This window comes from Pleurodeles waltl, chromosome 2_2, assembly GCF_031143425.1.
Source record: "Pleurodeles waltl isolate 20211129_DDA chromosome 2_2, aPleWal1.hap1.20221129, whole genome shotgun sequence".
Classification (NCBI taxonomy): Eukaryota; Metazoa; Chordata; class Amphibia; order Caudata; family Salamandridae; genus Pleurodeles; species Pleurodeles waltl.
In genome coordinates, this window is record NC_090439.1 from 207,174,735 (window position 1) to 207,195,718 (window position 20,984).

The window sequence follows — 20,984 nt, forward strand, 5'->3', positions numbered from 1 at the left end:
TTTCCTTAAATGTAATCTGCTATAATGTAGTGCATAGTTATATGTGTTCTTTTCTATGCATAAATAAACAATTTTAAAAAATGACACAAGACTCTTGACAGGCGAAGGAAATTAGCTGTGCCTGACAGCGTTTGCTATACCATTGACAAATTAAATAAATCAGACGAGTTTGAAGAGAAAATCACTAATGGCAGATGCGAGTGACAGATATTAGACAGATTAGCTCAGCACGCTTGACAACACTGCCACCTTATGATTTATTTTAGAGATGCCTGCAAATAAAACAACCTCCTGTCAGACAAAGGCAATCAGCTGTGCCTGTCAGCGTTTGTTTTTGATGGTGAAAGCAACACCGTAAATTATTTTGTTGACAAGAGAGTAAAATCCGCTGTGCCTGGCAGAGGCAAGTGACAGATATGAGACAGATTAACTTGTCATGCTTCAAACGGTAAATTCAGGCACTATTAAAATATTCTCAATATAATGCAGAAGGGAAATACTTCTTGCCAGAGATAAAGATGCCGCCTGGAAGAGTAAATGTGAGAGTAAGCTTGTAGATGAGATTACAGTACCTTATGCTGGATAATGCAAATAAAAGTGGAGTAATGAAAAGGGGAGGAGATGGAAATGCCCCCTTATGCACTGTAACTCGTCGCCAGTGTTATGAAGTAAGACGTGAGGTCCTTTAGGTTCAGACGCCTTCATTCACATCTCCTCTACTCCACTATGTATATTGATTTTACAGATCTCCACACAGCATTCCTTCAGTCCGAACATTCTAAATGCCACACTCTGATAACTGGAAGAATGTACCAACATTCTGAAGGTGGAGGGGCGAAGGAACATACTACATTTTCTTTAACTTGTTACAACATATTTAATGTACTAACAACACTAAGGGAAAAGGGAGAAGGAACATACTACTATTAGTTTATATATTACCACACTCAAGAAGACAACCAGAAGAAAAAAGGACTGCTAAGCTGTTCCCCAGCAGAGAAGACTGAAGACACCAACTGGTTTGGCCCCAGCCCTACTGGCCTGTCTCCACCTTCTGAAGCCCCTGCTACAAAAAGGCAACACATCCTGCAGGACCAGCAACCTCTTAAAAGCCCCAAGAGGACTGCCTGCACCCCAGAGGACCCAGATCTCCCGTGGACAGCGTCCCTGTCCAGAAAGAAACTCCAGCAAAGGTCTCCAGAACTGCCATGGATCAATGAGTCCTGCTCACTCCGCACCAATACAGAGGAGGTCCGCTGGCAATTCTGATCTAGTGTCCACCCTGGGTTGACTCCTCCCAGCCAACACGACAATGCCTGCAGCCTCAATCCAGAGGACCCCCCCTGACTGCGAGAGAGCCGGACGAAGATTCCTGATGCCTAAAGGTACCCCTGCCCCCGCAGACCCCTGGCCTTGGGGAATCCGACCACTGATCCAGCAACGTTCAGCAGGCGGCCATCTTCCTTCTCCAGCCTGTGGATTTCCAGAATCAAACCCTGTAGTGTTCTGTCATAGCGCAGAAACATAATGTAGTAATTTAGCCCCGTGTATCATGTGTTCCTCCTTCCCCCTGTTTTACCTCGTGTGTCTGTGCGCACGGTCTTTGGAATGTTGGGGGGAGGGAAAAGAGGAGCATTGGGGCATTCGGAGGAAGAAGGCAATAAAGATACAGATATTCACCTCACTCTCCGTCTCCTCGACATTACATAAGGAAATTTGGCGACGCAGGCCGGGATCAAAAACAAAAATCCATTTGACGAGGGACAGGCTGTGTTCACAGCTCTGGACTGGCGTACCCAGTGCATTCTTCGAGCATAAGTCATGTGAAGAGCCCGAGGTGTGTCAGCTCATATCCACTCATGCATCTGAATTCCTGCCGGCAAGTTACGACCTCTTGACCCCGATTTCTGGCTTCTGAGATGACTTTGTGAGCTGAATTGTGAGTGAATAACCCTTTACATGCCCTGAATTAACTAATGTGCTATACTAAACAGCTACAGGAGGGAGCCACATCCTGAGAAGTGATATTTATAGCTAAACAAATGCATTGTACAATCTTAACCTGAGAAGTTAAACAATTTGATAGATCATTACGTATAAATTATAAATAAAACCCCAGAAAATTAACATTATCATCGCTGGCATAATGAACGCAGTGGCAACACCAAATACCTTTTTAGATGCCCCAGGACCACCTGCAGAAAGCTGGACACAATAGATCAAATGTTTTGAAAAACATTTGGAAGCTATCAATGGAACCAAGTATGATCCAGCCAGAAAACAAGCCATGATGTATAGCTGTCTGGGGGTAGAAGGAAAAAGGTTGTTTGATCACATAGCTCCTGTTGAGAAAGAGGAGGAGGAAGAACAAGAATGGGATGTGTTCACTGAAGCCAAGGCAAAAATGAAAAACTACCTTGATACAATTAGAATCCAGCAGGGGATGTCATGCCATTGGCAAAACCTGCAAGGGATGTGGTAAGGTTGGACACTTCCTTAAGGTTTGCAAATCTTCTCATGTGAAGAAAGTCTTCAAGGTGGAAGGATTTAAAACAGACGAAGACTCAGACGACAGTGAAATGATGGAGAATTTAGTGTTACTTGTGGCCATCATCAGTAAGGAGGACTTACATAATCAACCCAAATGCAACATTCATGTAAATGGGGAAAGTGTGGAAATGCTAGCTGATACTGGCTCCAGAATTACTATCTTGTCAAAGGACACTTATGAGAACTTAGAATGTAAAGCACCGCTACAGGCTAGCAAGATTATTCCAGGAGCCTATGGAGGTAACAGAATAAAGCTCAAAGCAGTATGTAACGCTAATCTGAAGTTCAAGGACAAAAATACATCCTCAAAGGTGTTTGTGGTAGACTAAAATGTCAACATCCTTGGTTGGTTGGAGCAACAGAGCCTGAGGATGTTGATCAACCCATGCCAACCGCCCTGTGTGTTCAGTATCCAAGAAGACAGCTTGGAAAATATTCTTGAAGAATACAAAGAAGTATTCAGTGGAAAACGTGGGTGCTTAAAACATTTCAAACACAAAATCATTTTTAAGGAAGACATGCAACCTGTGAAACAACGTGTAACAAACATACCTTTGTCTGCCCGCTCTGAGGTCAAGGATATTTTAAAGAGTTGGTGCGACAAAGGAATAATATAACCTATCAATCCATCCGAGTGGCTGTCACCCGTGGTCTTAGCTAAGAAAAGGAATGGCTCAATCCGTTTGTGCATTGATCTTCACCAACTCAACAATTACATGGTAGCTGACTGTCAACCATTGCCTCTGATAAATGAGATGGTGATGACTCTGGACCAAGCAAAACTCTTCACTACTCTGGACTTCAGGGAAGCTTACCATCAAGTTCAGTTGGAGGAAGAAGGTTCAATGAGCTACACAGCGTTCATCACTCCTGAAGGAGCTTACCAATTATGTCGATTACTTTTCGGCTGTGTTCGGCATCGGCGGTCTTCCAACGAGTAATTAATCAACTTTTTTCAGATATGGAAGGTGTAAGGTCATTTCAGGATGACACACTAATCTACAGTAAAACTGAGAAACACCTGTCTATTTAAAAAAAAAGTATTACGAAGAATTCAAGACAGTGGTCCAACGCTACAAAAACAAAATGTACATTTTTCAAAGGAACAGCAGAGTACCTTGGACACCTTAGTGATGAACAAGGTGTTCGACCAAAGGCATCACTAATATCTGCAATTTCAAACTTGCCAACCCCAAGCAACAAGGAAGAACTTGCATCATTTTTAGGAATGTGTGAATTTCACTCTAAATTCATACAGAATTATGTAACAAAAGTGGAACCACTTCGGAAGCTAACAAAGAAGGATGGAGAATTCGTATGGGATGAGATATGTGAACAAAGCATGAGAAACATAAAAAAGAACTTCAGCTAGCACCTTCCTTTGCAGTCTTTCAGTGAAAAACTACAGAGCATAGTGACCACTGACGCTAGTCAAGTTGGGTTGGGGGCAGTGCGAAGCCAGAGAATGGCTAAAGAGGAGAAAAGTATTGCTTTTGCTTCAAGAAAACTGAGAAGAGCTGAGCCAAAATATTCAGTAATTGAACGTGAGCTTTTAGCCTGTGTCTGGGCTGTTACAAAGTTTTAAAGTTTTCTTTGGGGAAAAGAGTTAATTTTACATAGAGATCACAAGCCATTAGTCAGCATCCTAGATGGAAAAGGTTCAAATAAACCTATTCCAAAAATAGCAAAGCTTGTATGTAAATTACAAGAGTACCAATTCAGAACAGAGCATATTTCTGGCAAAGTGAATGTTACTGCCAACTACTTGTCACGTGCACCATATGTTGTGATTGTGAAGAGAACGAGTATGATGATGATGTTCTGATTGCATGTTTGTTTAATAGTGAAGAGCCCTATAGTGTTATTACAAAACAAGAGTGGGAGGAGGCCACTAGAAATTAAAACATATTTACAGAAAGAAAAGTGTACATAATTGAAGGCTGGCCGTGTGAAAAGCAATTGAAGGAAACATTGCAACCATATTGGAAAATTAAAGATGACATTACCATTGTTGATGAGGTCCTCCTTAGAGGTGAAACCTTTATTGCACCAATGTCATTGGGTGGGAGGTTGGTGGCCCTAGCACATGAAGGTCATGTAGGAATGACAGGAACTAAACAAAAGCTTAGGGAAAGGTATTGGTGGCCAGCCATGAATCGTGACGTTGACATATTTGTTAGCCGATGCTCCATATGTGCTAAAGCGGACAAAACCATGTCAGTTCACCGTTGTCCAATGTTATCTGTTGAGTTGCCTGAAGGCCTGTGGATAAAATTCGGAATCGATTTTATTGGGCGAATTAATGTTCTACCCTTAAACATGCGATATGCCATTGTTATTGTTGACTACTTTAGCAAATGGATTGAAGTAAAGTTTGTATCACAGCCCACCATGTTTGATGTGACAACATTCCTGAAGGAGGTTTTTTGTAGGGAGGGCTTTCCACATCAGTTGGTCTCTGACAATGGAGTGCAATTCCTGTCACAAGAAATGACCAGTTCCTGAAAGTAAATAATTTAGAGCACATACGGTCACCATTATACCATCCCCAGAGCAATGGACAGGTTGTGTGGGCCAATCACTTAGTCAAAGAAACCATTCAAATGGCATTAAGGTCTCACATTCCTATTGAAGCAGCTCCTAGAACTAGACTATGGTCATGTCGGACTACTCCACACAATACCACAGGCAGAACACCATTCTTTGTTGCTCAGGGGTAGAGTTGTCATCACACAATTGCAGCCATTCTGGTCGGTGGCATGGAAGAAATGGGAAAAAAAGAGCTTGAAAGAAAAGGAGATTGAGATGAGAAAGCTAGTTGACCAATGACAAAAACACACGCGTAGCAACTATAATGCTAGAAATGCAGTCTAGGAAATGAATGTGTGTGCTGGTGAATTTGGTGAGCAATACCCTTGCACGCTGGCAGATGGCATAGGTTGTATCCGCGGGCGTCGTTGGCGTCGTGGTCGCCGTGATGACGTCGGGAGTAGTATATAGACGCCGCCCTCGTGTAGTGACGTCAGTTTCTTTAAACGACTTTCTACGTCAAAGCGCAGAGCCGCTAAGAACACAAAGATTGGTGCGCCAGAGCTAAGGACCTGAAAGGGGGAAACCCTGTCCCTACAAAGTAGTTTGCAAGCGGGGAGGATGGGTGGGCTGTAAGGAATCTGCAGCTAGAATATGTCTCTACCAGATATTTTGTTACCGAAGGTAAGTAACTTGTACAGCTGATAGAGACTTCTAGTTGCAGATTCCTTACCTTATAATAGATACCCAAGCAATGCCATCCTCGGTGGTGAGCTGCAAACCAAGATCCTACCAGGAAGTCCTACAGGACCGAATGACCAAAATAGCCGTCCCGACGGACCTGATTGTCCAGGTAGTAGTGCTAAGCAAATGTGTGCAGGGACGCCCACGTAGCTGCCTGGCAGATATCCAGGACAGGAACTCCGCGTGCTAACGCAATAGAAGCAGCAGTTGCTCTGGTGGAATGAGCATGCAAGCCTTCAGGAGGTTGCTTTTTGGCCAAGGCGTAGCACATTTTGATGCAAAGAAGCACCCATCGAGAGATGGTATGCTTTTGCACCTTTTTTTTTTTTTTTTCGCACCCACATACCCAACAAAGAGTTGATCGTCCACCTAGAAGTCTTTGGTACGATTGAGGTAGAATGCCAACGCTCTTTTTGGGTCCAGATGGTGGAGTTTCTCCTCTTCATTCGAAGGATGTGGGGGTGCGTAGAAAGTAGGCAGAGTGATGGACTGGCCTACATGAAAGGGTGCAACTAGGGCTTCCTTCCTTAGGAAGGAAGGAAGCCCTAGTACGCAACACAACTCTGTCAGGGTGCACAGACAAGTATGGAGGTTTTGAGGAAAGGGCCTCAAGCTCACTCACCCTGCGAGCAGAGGCGATAGTGACCAGAAAGACAGTTTAGAAGGTGAGGAGCCGCAAGGGACAATTATGCATTGGCTCAAAGGGGGTATGTCCTGGCTTGTAGTGGGTACCAGAGGTACTTACACCGTGTGCCAGGTCCAGTTATCCCATGTTAGTGTAGAAGAGGTGTTTCTAGCATCTTAGACTGATAGAAGGTAGCTAGGGCAAAGCAGCCTAGGCTGAACTAGGAGGCATGTGAAGCTCCTACTATACCACTGGTGTCATATGCACGATATCATAAGAAAGCACAATATCATAAGAAAACACAATACACAGAAGTACTAAAAATAAAGGTACTTTATTTTTATGACAATATCCCAAAAGTATCTCAGTGAGTACCCTCAGTATGAGGATAAGTTACATACACAAGATATATGTACACAAACGAAAATTATGCAGGTAATAGCAAGAAAAGTAATGCAAGCAGTGTACGATTACAGTAGATTGCAATAGGAGCACATAGGTATCGGGGTAACACAAACCATATACTTCAAAAGTGGAATGCGAACCACGAATAGACCCCAAACCTATGTGAGCTTGTAGAGGGTCGCCGGGACTGTAAGAAAACAGTGAGGGTTAGAAAAATAGCCCACCCCAAAACCCTGAAAGGTAGGTGTAAAGTGACCCTACTACCCCCCAGAGAGCACAGAAGTCGTGATAGGGGGATTCTGCAGGAAGAACAAACACCAGCAATGCAACAACAGTGGATTTCCGGACCTGAGTACCTGTAAGACAAGGGGACCAAGTCCAATAGTCGCAACAGTGTTGAGAGTGGGCAGGAGCGTCACTCGACTGTGGGAGTCACTTGGACAGAGTTGCTGAGTTCCATGGACCACACTCGTAGTGCTGAGAGGGGACCCAGAGGACCAGTGATGTAGTCTTTTTGGTGCCTGCGGTTGCAGGGGGAAGATTCTGTCGACCCACGGGAGATTTCTTCAGAGCTCCTGGTGCAGGGAGGAGGCAGGCTACCCCCACAGCATGCACCGCCTGGAAACAGTCGAGAAAGCCGGCAGGATGAGGCAATACAAGGTTGCTAGTAGTCTTCTTGCTACTATGTTGCGGTTTTGCAGGCGTCCTGAGCAGTCGGCGGTCGATCCTTTGGTAGAAGGTGAAGAGGGAGATGTAGAGGAACTCTGAGGAATTCTTTAGATAACGAATGCAAGAGCTCACCAAAGCAGAGACCCTAAATAACCAGAAAAGGAGGTTTGGCTACCAAGGAAGGAGGATTGGCTACCAAGAGAGGTAAGAGCCTATCAGAAGGAGCCTCTGACGTCACCTGCTGGCACTGGCCACTCAGAGCAGTCCAGTGTGTCCCAAACACCTCTGATTCCAAGATGGCAGAGGTCTGGGACACACTGGAGGAGCTCTGGGCACCTCCCCTGGGAGGTGCAGGTCAGGGGAGTGGTCACTACCCTTTCCTTTGTCCAGTTTCGCGCCAGAGCAGGGCTGGGGGATCCCTAAACCGGTGTAGACTGGCTTATGCAGAGATGGGCACCATCTGTGCCCATCAAAGCATTTCCAGAGGCTGGGGGAGGCTACTCCTCCCCAACCCTGACACCTATTTCCAAAGGGAGAGGGTGTGACACCCTCTCTCAGAGGAAATCCTTTGTTCTGCCTTCCTGGGCCAGGGCTGCCTGGACCCCAGGAGGGCAGAAACCTGTCTGAGGGGTTGGCAGCAGCTGCAGTGGAGACCCCGGAAAGGCAGTATGGCAGTACCCGGGTACTATGTTAGAGACCCGGGGGATCATGGAATTGTCCTCCCAATGCCAGAATGGCATTGGGTTGACAATTCCATGATCTTAGACATGTTACATGGCCATGTTCGGAGTTACCATTGTGACGCTGTACATAGGTAGTGACCTATGTGCAGTGCACATGTGTAATGGTGTCCCCGCACTCACAAAGTCCAGGGAATTTGCCCTGAACGATGTGGGGGCACCCTGGCTAGTGCCAGGGTGCCCACACACTAAGTAACTTTTCACCTAACCTTCAGCAGGTGAAGGTTAGACATATAGGTGACTTATAAGTTACTTAAGTGCAGTGGTAAATAGCTGTGAAATAACGGGGACGTTATTTCACGCAGTCTGCAGTGGCACACTTGTGTAAGAATTGTCAGAGCTCCCTATGGGTGGCAAAAGAAATGCTGCAGCCCATAGGGATCTCTTGGAGCCCCAATACCCTGGGTACCTCAGTACCATATACTAGGGAATTATATGGGTGTACCAGTATGCCAATGTGAATTGGTAAATTTAGTCACTAGCCTGTTAGTGACAAATTTGGAAAGCAGAGAGAGCATAACCACTGAGGTTCTGGTTAGCAGAGCCTCAGTGAGACAGTTAGGCATCACACAGGAAACACATACAGGGCACATACTTATGAGCACTGGGGCCCTGCCTGGCAGGGTCCCAGTGACACATAGACTAAAACAACATATATACAGTGAAATATGGGGGTAACATGCCAGGCAAGATGGTACTTTCCTACAGGGTACACATCAAGTAATTAAGTACAATATTAAGGTCCCACTGAGGCATGATAAATGGAGTGGGAGGAAATAAATGGGTGAGCCCTTTTAGGAATCTACTCACAATAGGAGATTTAAAAAGTGAGGGCTGATCAGGTAGCCTAAGAAAGGCTGAAATGGCAGATAAATACCCTTTAAGTGTGTCCAAAGCAGAGCCCTGCTGGGCTAGAGAAAGAATGAACATAAGAGTACCTCGGATAAAGGGGATCAATAGATTTGTTGGTACACCATGCCACAAATTTATTCCGACATGCGTATACAGTTTTGATTAATGGACGCCTGGCTGCCAAGATAGCATTGCAGACTTCGGGTGGAAGGGCAAAAGCTGTCAACTGGCGCCGCTCAATTTCCATGCATTAAGGCGGAGGTTGGACAGGTTCGGGTGAAGAACCGTCGCCTGTTGCTGTGACGGAAGACCTACCCGAAGAGGCAGTCTGAGTGGAGGATCGATGGACATGCTCAATAGCTCTGGATACCATACTCTTCATGCCAAGTCCGGAGCCACCAAGATGACTTTGGCCCAGCCTTTCCTGATTTTCTTGAGAACTCTGGGCAGAAGAGGTATAGGCGGAAAGGTGTACAGGAGGCCGAAGTTCCACTTGAGACAAAAAGTGTTTCAGAGCGAGTACAGCCTTGGAAACTCCAATGTGCAAAACAGCTGACATTGCGCGTTCTCTGTGGAGGTGAACAGATGTAACCAAGGCTCTCCCCACTGCTGATAGAGACCTTGCGCCACCTCCGGATGGAGACGCCATTTGTGATCGGTTGTGCATCGATGGCTGAGTTTGTCTGCTCTGGCGTTGAGGGAGCCTGCCAGATGTTGAACCATCAGGATAATGCCCTGATGTTCCAGCCATGTCCAGAGGCGTTGTGCCTCCTGACAAACGGTCCAGGACCCTACTCTGCCCTGTTTGTTGGAGTACCACATGGCTGTATTATTGTCCGTGAACACCTGCACCACTTTCCCTTTGAGAGAGGGAAGGAATGCTTTGAACGCAAGCCTGATCGCCCGGAGCTCCAGCAGATTGATATCGAGCCCAGACTCCGCCAGAGACCAGAGTCATCTGATCTCCGTCTCTCCTATGTGGCCGCCCCAACCCAGAAGAGATGCATGTGTCACTATAGGCAGATCTGGTTGGGGAAGAGAGAGGGATCTGCCGTGGACCCAATGCGGATTCGAAAGCCACCACTGCAGTTCTTTCGCAGTCCCCTCCGAGATCTGGACCAGGTTGGCGAGATTCCCCTGATGCTGTGCCCACTGGAACTTTAGGTCCCACTGCAGAGCCGGCATATGTCATCTGGCATGTGTCACTAGCAGAATGCAGGAGGCCATGAGACCCAACAGCCTCAGAGTCAGTCTGACCGAAACCCAAGACCAAGGCCAAAAGATCGGAAGCATAGCCTGAATGTCTTGAACTTGTTTGTCGGGAGGATAAGCCTGAAACTACAGTGTGTCCAGAACCGCTCTGATGAAAGGGACTGACTGAGAGGGAGTCAGGTGTGACTTTGGCACATTTATAGTGAACCCCAGCGTGTGCAGGAGGTTTGCCGAAGTCTGAAGGTGCGAGACGACTTTCAGGGGCGAATTCGCCTTCAACAGCCAGTCGTCGAGCTAGGGGAAGACTGAGACCCCTAACGTGTGCAGATGAGCTGCAACCACTGCCATCTCTTTCGTGAAAACCTGAGGGGTGCAGGCCAAAGGGGAGCACGGTAAACTGAAAGTGCTCGTAACCTACCATGAATCGTAGGTAATGTCTGCGGGCAGGCAGGATAGGGATGTGGAAATAAGCGTCCGGCAAGTCTAACTCTACCATCCAGTCTCCTGGGTCCAAGGCAGACAGAACCTGAGCCAGGATGACCATTTTCAATTTCTCCTTCTTGGGAAAGCAGATTAGGTCCCAAAGGTCTAGGATAGGACGTAAGCCGTTGTCCTTTTTTGGTATCAGAAAGTAGAGGGAATAACAACCACAACCTACTTCTGGCAGAGGGACCTTTTCTATAGCGACCTTGGCCAAGAGTGCTGCGACTTCCTGGCGGAGAAGCGCCAAATGATCCTCTGGAAGGTGATTGAAGGATGGTGGCATGGGTGGTGGAGCAGATTCGAAAGGGAGGGAGTAGCCCTTTCGAACAATCTGCAAAACCTTCCTGTCAGTGGTGATATTTTCCCAGTGGGGCATGTGATGGCGAATCCTGACACCAACTGGACAGGAGTGAAGGGACGGACTAGGAGGGTTTGGAGGCTGCAGCGGGGGCAGAGGTGGACTGGGCAGACCTCTGGTTCCCTGTTCAATGGCCATGTGGGATTCCGTGTCCCCAGCCACACATAGGCAGAAAAGCGTGCAAGGCATGGTGGCTGGGTGGAGGACGTGACAGGGATCCCATTCCGTGGCCACGAAAGGGGCAAAAAGCAGACTGTGGTGAGCGAGGGGCAGAGAAAAGACAGAGGGACTGAGCCGTAGCCCGGGAATCCTTGAATCTCTCCATGGCCGAGTCCGCTTTGTCTCAGAAGAGACGGGAGCCATCAAAGGGCATGTCCACGAATGACTGTTGGACATGGGTGGGGGCCACATTAAACGGCAAAAGGGGTTCTGAAGTAGAAGCACCGCCGTCAGGAGATAAGACCTGACCTCAACAGTGGGAAGCTCGAGACCAAGGACCTCAGCTGCCCTACTGACCACCATACCATAAGTTGCTCCCTCTGCCGTAGCCACAGTAGGAGGAGACAGCATGCCAGCGTCAGGAGAAGTATCTAGTCCACTGGCTTCGCCCAATTCCAGAGCCCAGTCGATAGCAGAGTCATCCTGGTTTTCATAACGGTCCCCTCCAACTCCTCCCCATATTCGTACCCATAAGCAAAAGGGTCCGAATCCAACCTGGGGCGAATAAGCCCCATCGAAGCCGCAGTCGTCTGACGCCGCTCCGACTCTGAGTCGTCAGGGATAAGAATTGGGTCGACGTCGATAGTGGGCACCACCCACATCAGGAGTGTCGATAAGCGCACAGATCCAGAGGTGACCGTGGTGGCAGGAGCCGAAGCTGCCAGCGCGGAACCCGAAGCCTCTTCGCTGAAACCCTTGGGCCCGAAGGCACTGTATTAGGGTCAGACCGACCAAATAAGAGGCCTCATAAAACTCTCTAATCTGGGCGGGAGTCGCTCTGGCTCCGTGAAACTCAGGGAAGTGTGGAGCCGATCCAGACGCAGGCTCAGAGGATGGAGGCTTTGTGCGTAGATGCTCTTCCCGCGTCGCGTCAGCCGAGCGACGGGGCGAAGTTGGAGAACGATGGGACTTCTTTGATTTCTTCTTACCTTGACCAGAGGATTTAGAAGTAGACAAGTGCTGATGACTCCGCAACCAATCTCAAGACCTTCCTGTCGAGTGAGTCTGGGACCTACGCAGAGTTGAGTGCCGGGCCATTATTAGCTTTAGGGACCACTCCCTCAAAGCCTTCGGGTGCATAGCCCGGCACTCGGAACACGGCTTCGGGTCGTGGTTGCGCTCGAGACACCACAGACAAACCCGATGAGGATCTGTCACCGATATCATCCGATGACAGTCCTCGCATGGCTTGAACCCGGTCTTCGGGGACATCCTAGACGCACCAAAGTTTCACAGAAAAAAGTCGACAAAACGGTCAAGTTCTGCCAAAAAATAGCCAGCGTAGCTCTTCTCCGGATCAGCGTGTGGCGCGGAAAGACAAGAACTGACGTCACTGCATGAGGGCGGCGTCTATATACTACTGCTGACGTCATCACGGTGACCATGACACCAACGACGCCTGCGGAGTTGATCGACGCCACCTGCCAACACGCAAGGGTATTGCTTGAAGAAAAATCACTGAATCAAGTCTGATGCCTGGGGGAAATTCTAAGGTAAGGAATCTCCAACTAGAAGTCTCTATCAGATAAAGGAGTTAATATGAGCAAATACAGTGAGCCCAGGCAGGTGGTGAAAACTAAGGGCACAGCTGTCTTGTTGGATAATGGTCAATGCTGGAATGGATCAAATGTAGTCAGCGTTAAATTACCAGAACCAGGCAGGGACCATGAAGTTGTTCATAATAGTGTGCCTGAACACAGCCAAATTGAAAACCACAGTGAGCAATGTAAAACAAGCCATGAAAATGCCGCAAATGATAACCCTTCTAGCATGTCTTCAACTACAGTTGCAACCAGTCCAAAGGGTGCTGTAACGACCAAAAGAGATGTTGTACCACCTGTCAGGTTCATGGATTGTGTACTGAATTAATTGTTGATAAAAGGTGTAAGGAAATGCCCCCTTGGCATGGTTATCCCCTAACTTTTTGCCTTTGCTGATGACAATTTATGATTTGAAAGTGTGCTGGGACCCTGCTAACCAGGCCCCAGCACCAGTGTTCTTTCCCTAAACTGTACCTTTGTCTCCACAATTGGCACAACCCTGGCACTCAGGTAAGTCCCTTGTAACTGGTACCCCTGGTACCAAGGGCCCTGATGTCAGGGAAGGTCTCTAAGGGCTGCAGCATGTCTTATGCCACCCTGGGGACCCCACACTCAGCACATGTACACTGCTTGCCAGCTTGTGTGTGCTGGTGGGGAGAAAAGGACTAAGTCGACAAGGCACTCCCCTCAGGGTGGCATGCCAACGTCACACTGCCTGTGGAATAGGTAAGTCACCCCTTTAGCAGGCCTTACAACCCTGAGGCAGGGTGCACTATACCAAAGTGAGGGCATATGTGCACGAGCACTATGCCCCTACAGTATCTAAGCAAAACCTTAGATATTTTAAGTGCAGGGTAGCCATAAGAGTATATGGTCTGGGACTCTGTCATACACGAACTCCACAGCACCATAATGGCTACACTGAAAACTGGGAAGTTTGGTATCAACCTTCTCAGCACAATAAATGCACACTGATGCCAGTGTGCACCTTATTGTAAAATACACCCAGAGGGCATCTTAGAGATAATGAGAAAAACAAGGAAGAGTCACTCCCCAGTCAGGACAGCCCCTAAGGTGTCCTGAGCTGAGGTGACTCTTACTTTTAGAAATCCTCCATCTTGTAGATGGAGGATTCCCCCAATAGGATTAGGGATGTGCCCCCCTCCCCACACGGAGGAGGCACAAAGAGGGTGTAGCCACCCTCAGGGTCAGCAGCCATTGGCTACTGCCCTCCCAGACCTAAACACACCCCTAAATTGAGTATTTAGGGGCTCCCAGAACCAAGGAAGATAGATTCCTGCAACCTAAAGAAGAAGAAGGACTGCTGACCTGAAGTCCTGCAGTGAAGACGGAGACCACAACTGATTTGGCCCCCTCTGCACCGGCATGTCTCCCTACTTCGAAGAAAACTGCAACAGTCACGATCCAACAGGGTCCAGCGACCTCTGAAGCCTCAGAGGACTACCCTGCATCTAAAGGAAGCTCCCAAGAACAGCGGCCCTGTTCAAGAAACTACAACACTTTACAACAAAGAAGCAACTTTTAAAGACCACACATTTCCCGCCGGAAGCGTTAGACTTTCCACTCTGAACCTGACGCCCCCGGCTCGACCTGCGGAAAACTAACACTACAGTTAGGACTCCCCGACGACTGCGAGCCTGTGAGTAGCCAGAGTTGACCCCCCACAGCGACGCCTGCAGAGGAACTCCAGAGGCTCCCCCTGACCGCAACTGCCTGCTTCAAGGAACCAGACGCCTGGAAACAGCACTGCACCCGCAGCCCCCAGGACCTGAAGGAACCAAACTCCAGTGCAAGAGCGACCCCCAGACGACCCTCTGCCTAGCCCATGTGGTGGCTACCCCGAGGAGCCCCCTCAGTGCCTGCCTGCATCGTTGAAGAGAACCCAGGGTCTCCCCATTGATTCCTATAGGAAACCCGACGCCTGTTTGCACTCTGCACCCGGTCACCCCTGTGCCACTGACGGTGTACTTTCTGTGCCTGCTTGTGTCCCCCCCCGGTGCCCTACAAAACCCCCCTGGTCTGCCCTCCTAAGACGCGGGTACTTACCTGCTGGCAGACTGGAACCGGGGCACCCCTATTTCCATTGAAGCCTAAGTGTTATGGGCACCACTTTGACCTCTGCACCTGACCGGCCCTGAGCTGCTGGTGTGGTAACTTTGGGGTTGCCTTGAACCCCCAACGGTGGGCTACCTAGGACCAAACCATGACCCTGTAAGTGTTTTACTTACCTGTGAACTTAACAATTACTTACCTCCCCCAGGAACTGTTGATTTTTGCAGTGTCCACTTTTAAAATAGCATATTGACATTTATGTCAAAACTGTACATGCTATTGTGATTATTCAAAGTTCCTAGAATACCTGAGTGAAATACCTTTCATTTAAAGTATTGTATGTAAATCTTGAACCTGTGGTTCTTAAAATAAACTAAGAAAAGATATGTTTCTATATAAAAACCTATTGGCCTGGAATTTGTCTTTGAGTGTGTGTTCCTCATTTATTGCCTGTGTGTGTACAACAAATGCTTAACATTACCCTCTGATAAGCCTACTGCTCGACCACACTACCACAAAAGAGAGCATTAGAATTATCTCTTTTTGCCACTATATTACCTCTAAGGGGAACCCTTGGACTCTGTGCACACTATTTCTTACTTTGAAATAGTATATACAGAGCCAATTTCCTACACAGGTGGATCAGCGGTGGGGTACAAGACTTTGCATTTGCTGGACTACTCAGCCAATACCTGATCACACAACCCAATTCCAAAAATTGTCATTAGAAAAAGATTTTTGAAATTTGAGCTATTTTTCTACATTTTTAAAAGTCCTGCTAGGGCCTTGTATTAGTCCCTGTTAGCATTTCTTTTAGAGTTTAAAAGTTTTGTAAAAGTTTGGATTAAGTTCTAGAGATAGTTTTAGATTCTTAAAAGGTATCCTAACTTTTAGAGAAATTATGTCTGCTGTAGAAGAGACAGTGGTGGAGCTCAACCTCACACCTTACCTGCGTCTAAGGATGTCAGAGTTAAGGACTCTCTCCAGAATCAAGAAACTAAAAACTGGATCAAACCCTACCAAAGTACAGCTCCAGGAGCTCTTGGCAGAGTTTGCTAGAGACAACCCCTCTGAAGATATCCTTACCGAGGATGAAGCTAGTGAAGTGGAGGACAATTTCCCCCCTCCACTCCTAGTTATGGAGACCAAGGTTCCTCCAACCCTGACTCCACAAGTGATAGTCAGAGATGTTGCTTCTCACACAGGGGAGTCCAACAGCTATGGAAGCATTGAGGGCAGCCTCAATGAAGATGACCTCCTGTTAGCCAGGATGGCCAAAATATTGGCTCTGGAGAGACAGCTCCTAGCCATAGAAAGGGAAAGGCAAGAGATGGGCTTAGCTTCCATCAATGGTGGCAGCAATATACATAGGGTCAGAGAGAATACTGACATGCTAAAAATCCCCAAAGGGATTGTAACAAAATATGAAGATGGTGATGATATCACCAAATGGTTCACAGCTTTTGAGAGGGCTTGTGCAACCAGAAAAGTAAACAAATCTCACTGGGGTGCTCTCCTTTGGGAAATGTTCACTGGAAAGTGTAGGGATAGGCTCCTCACACTCTCTGGAAAAGATGCAGAAACCTATGACCTCATGAAGGCTACCCTGATTGAGGGTTTTGGATTCTCAACTGAGGAGTAGAGGATTAGGTTCAGGGGGGCTCAAAAATCCTCGAGCCAGACCTGGGTCGATTTTGTTGACTTCTCAGTCAAAACACTGGATGGTTGGATTAATGACAGTGGTGTAAATGATTATGATGGGCTGTACAATCCGTTTATGAAAGAACACCTTTTAAGTAATTGTTTCAATGATAAACTGCATCAGCATCTGGTAGACCTAGGGCCAATTTCTCCCCAAGAATTGGGAAAGAAGGCAGACCATTGGGTCAAGACTAGGGTGACCAAGACTTCCACAGGGGGTGACCAAAAGAAAGGGGTCACAAAGAATCCCCAAGGGAAGAGTGTTGAGACATCCAAGGGTAAAAGTAAAGAGTCTTCTACTACAGGGCCCAAAGAACAAGTTACTTACCTTCGGTAACGAAGTATCTGGTAGAGACTCTATCTGCTGCAGATTCCTTACCTTAGAATTCCCTGGCGTCAGCTTCGAATCCGGAGTTTTTTGTGAGCAGTACCCTGCACGCGCGACGTCGGACGGCGTCGTTTGGATCCGCGTGCGTCGCCAGTGTCGTTGGAGTCGTCTATGACGACACGGTTGTCTATATAGACGCCATCTCGGCGCGCGTACGTCAGTTCTTTTCCACAACTTCACGCGCCAGAAGCACAGAGTCATGGAAGAACCAACCAATACACTTTTAACCTCTTTGACTGTTTGGAGAAAAACACTATCATGCCTGTAAGAAAGGCAAAAAGTTGCCAAAATGAAACATATATTTTATATATATATATACACATATGTACATGAGAAAAAATGTCCCCAGAGTGGGGAGGCTTGGGCGGGTGTAAGGAATCTGCAGCTAGATAGAGTCTCTACCAGATACTTTGTTACCGAAGGTAAGTAACTGGTTCATCTGATAGAGACTTCTAGCTGCAGCTTCCTTACCTTAGAATAGATACCCAAGCTATAACCCATGGTGGTGGGTCTGAAGGAGATTTTTTTTTTTTTTTATATTATACAAGGAAGTCCTGCAAGACAGAATGGGCAAAATGCCCCTCTCTCCTCCCCTGGCTATCCAGGCAGTAGTGCTTCGCAAACCTGTGTAAAGAAGCCCACGTTGCGGCCTGACATATGTCCACCACCGGTACGCCACGTGCCAACGCAGTGGTAGCAGCTTTCCCCCTAGTGGAATGAGCTCTCAAGCCCTCAGGAGGCTGCTTCTTCGCCAAAGCGTAGGATACAGAGAAAGACGCAGCACGAAATGGATCGCTTCTGTACTGCCCAATCCTTCTTTGCACCAATGTACCCCACAAAGAGTTGGTCGTCCACCCGGAACTCTTTAGTGCGGTCAAAGTAGAACGATAACGCTCTTTTTGGGTCCAGTCGATGGAGACGCTCCTCTTCCTTAGAGGGATGCGGTGGTGCAAAGAAGGTGGGCAGGGTGATATTTTGACCCAGATGGAAAGGGGTCACCACCTTGGGGAGGAAAGAGGCACGAGTTCTTAACACCACCTTGTCAGGATATATCACGAGATAAGGAGGTTTAGAAGATAAAGCCTGCAGCTCACTCACTCTCCTGGCAGATGTAATTGCCACCAAAAAGGCTGTCTTAATAGTGAGCAGCCGGAGAGGACAGTTATGCAAGGGCTCGAAAGGAGCACACATAAGGAAGGTAAGAACCAGATTAAGATCCCACTGGGGCATAACGAAAGGCACAGGTGGGAACAGATGTACAAGCCCTTTCAAAAACCTCTGTGCTATAGGTGATTTAAACAGAGATGGTTGATCAGGCAACTGAAGAAAAGCCGATAAGGCTGCAAGATAGCCCTTAAGAGTCCTCAAGGAGGATGCCTGCTGGGCAAGAGACAAAATAAACAAAAGGATGTTAGACAGAGAAGAAGAAAGAGGATCAATAGACCTCTCTGAACAATAAGAAACAAAACGTTTCCAACGGCAGGCATAGATCGACTTAGTAGAGGGACGCCTGGCTGCCAGAATGACATCACAGACCTCGGGAGGGAGGTCATAAACCATCAACTGTCGCCGCTCAATCTCCACGCATGAAGGCGCAGAGTTGACAGGTTCAGGTGGAGAACCTTCCCCTGCTGCAGCGACAGAAGATCCTCCCGAAAAGGCAGCCTGATTGGAGGACCGATGCTCATTTTGAGAAGCTCTGGATACCAAACTCTCTGTGCCCAATCCAGAGCCACAAGGATTACTTGGGCCCAGTTGTTCTTGATTTTCTTGAGAACTCTGGGCAGAAGTGGTATAGGCGGAAAGGCGTACAGGAGGCCTGAACTCCACTCGCGACGAAAAGCGTTGCCTAGCGATAGCCCCCTTGGAAACTCCAATGCGCAAAACTGCTGACATTGCGCATTCTCTGCGAAGGCGAACAGATCTAACCAAGGCTAACCCCACTGCTGAAAGAGTCCTTGCACCACCTCCGGATGGAGACACCATTTGTGATCCTCTAAGCATTTTTGGCTGAGTTCGTCTGCTCTGGCGTTCAGAGAACCTGCCAGGTGTTGAACCACCAGGGTCATGCCCTGCTGTTCCAGCCATGTCCAGAGGCGTAAAGCCTCTTGACAAAGGGTCCACGACCCCACACCGCCCTGCTTGTTGCAGTACCACATTGCGGTAGTGTTGTCTGTGAACAACTGCACCACCTTCCCTTTCACAACAGGAAGAAATGCTTTTAATGCTAGCCGGATCGCCCGAAGCTCCAACAAGTTGATGTGGAGCCCGTATTCCGCCGGAGACCAATGACCTCTGATCTCCACCTCCCCCAGATGGCCGCCCCATCCCAGAAGTGACGCATCTGTCACTACCGTTAGATCTGGTTGGGGAATGGAGAGGGGTCTGCCCTTGACCCACTCGCAGTTCACTAGCCACCTCTGCAGATCTTCCGCAGTCCTCTCTGAGATCTGAACTACGTTGGTAAGATTTCCCTGATGCTGTGGCCATTGGAACTTCAGGTCCCACTGCAGAGCCCTCATGCGCCATCTGGCATGCTTGACCAACAGGATGCAGGAAGCCATGAGTCCCAGCAGCCTCAGAGTCTGTCTCACCGAGATCCAGGATAGAGGCCGAAACATCGGAATCATAACCTGAATATCCTGAACCCACTGATCGGGAGGATAAGCCCAATACTGCACTGTGTCCAGAACAGCTCCGATGAAAGAGAGCTTCTGAGAGGGAGTCAGGTTTTACTTCGGCACATTTATAGTGAACCCCAGCGAATTTCAATGAGGTCCGCCATCGTCTGGAGGTGGGTGACGAGAGCCTGGGGCGTAGGAGCCTTCAACAGCCAATCGTCCAGGTAGGGGAAGACTGAAATCCCAGACCTGCGCAAATGAGCTGCCACCACCACCATCACCTTTGTGAACACCCGAGGGGCAGTGGTGAGACCGAAAGGAAGCATGGTAAACTGTAAGTGCTCGTGGCCCACCTTGAACCGCAGGTAACGTCTGTGGCTTGGCAGGATAGGAATATGGAAATACGCATCCTGCAAATCCAACGCTACCATCCTGTCCCCTTGGTCTAGGGCAGACAAGACCGGAGCAAAAGTGAGCATCTTGAATTTCTCCTTCTTGAGGAAGAGATTGACATCCCTTAAATCCAAAATAGGGCAAAGGCCTTTTTTCTTTTTGGGAATCAGAAAGTAGTGGGAATAACAACCACTGTCTACTTCTGATATCTGGACTCTTTCTATGGCTCCCTTGGCCAGAAGAGCCGAAACTTCCTCGCAGAGCAAAGCTAAATGGTCCTCCATCAGCCATTCCTTTGTCGGAGAGATAGAAGGAGGGAAAGACTGGAAGGGAAGGGAGTAGCCCTTCCGTATGATCTGCAGCACCCACTTGTCCGTGCTGATGGAAAGCCAGTGAGGGAGATGAAAACAAATCCTCCCTCCAACTGGACAGACGTGATCCTGCAGAACCACACTAGGAGGGCTTGGGAGCAGTGGAGGGGGGGCTGTGTGGTGGTCGACCTCTGGCCAGACCCTCTGGGTCTGATGGTACCACGACCACGTCCTCTTCCGGGAAGCTGTGAAGCCTGAGGACGGTGGCTAAATTGTGGCTGGCGTGGCACCACACCCCTCCCGAAGCCTCGGAAGGGGCGAAAAACAGACTGCTGTCGTGCCGGCGTTGAAAGGCCCAAGGATCTGGCCTTGGCTCGAGAATCCTTAAACCTCTCAAATGCGGAGTCTGCCTTTTCGCCAAAAAGGCGAGAGCCATCAAAGGGCATGTCCATCAAGCTGGACTGGACATCCCCTGAAAAACCAGTGGAACGTAGCCAGGCGTGGCGACGAAGGGCCACTGATGATGAAATCGCTCTGCCCAGCGAGTCGGTCGTATCCAAGCCACACCGG

At 48.2% G+C, this 20,984-nt stretch overlaps 1 protein-coding gene across 7 annotated transcripts in view; it reads right to left on the reverse strand.

Moving 5' to 3' along the window:
- Positions 1-20,984, reverse strand: part of TRIO (trio Rho guanine nucleotide exchange factor) — a 3,522,386-nt gene that overhangs the window by 1,318,011 nt on the left and 2,183,391 nt on the right. The window contains exon 38 of one of the 7 annotated variants that reach the window (XM_069219644.1): positions 4,699-4,812. The exons of the other annotated variants lie outside the window; for them this stretch is intronic. Within the exon in view, the coding sequence (XP_069075745.1) occupies positions 4,789-4,812 (24 nt within the window). The 3' untranslated portion in view covers positions 4,699-4,788. Of the gene's footprint in view, positions 1-4,698; positions 4,813-20,984 lie in introns of those variants that run through there. 7 annotated transcript variants of the gene reach the window in all.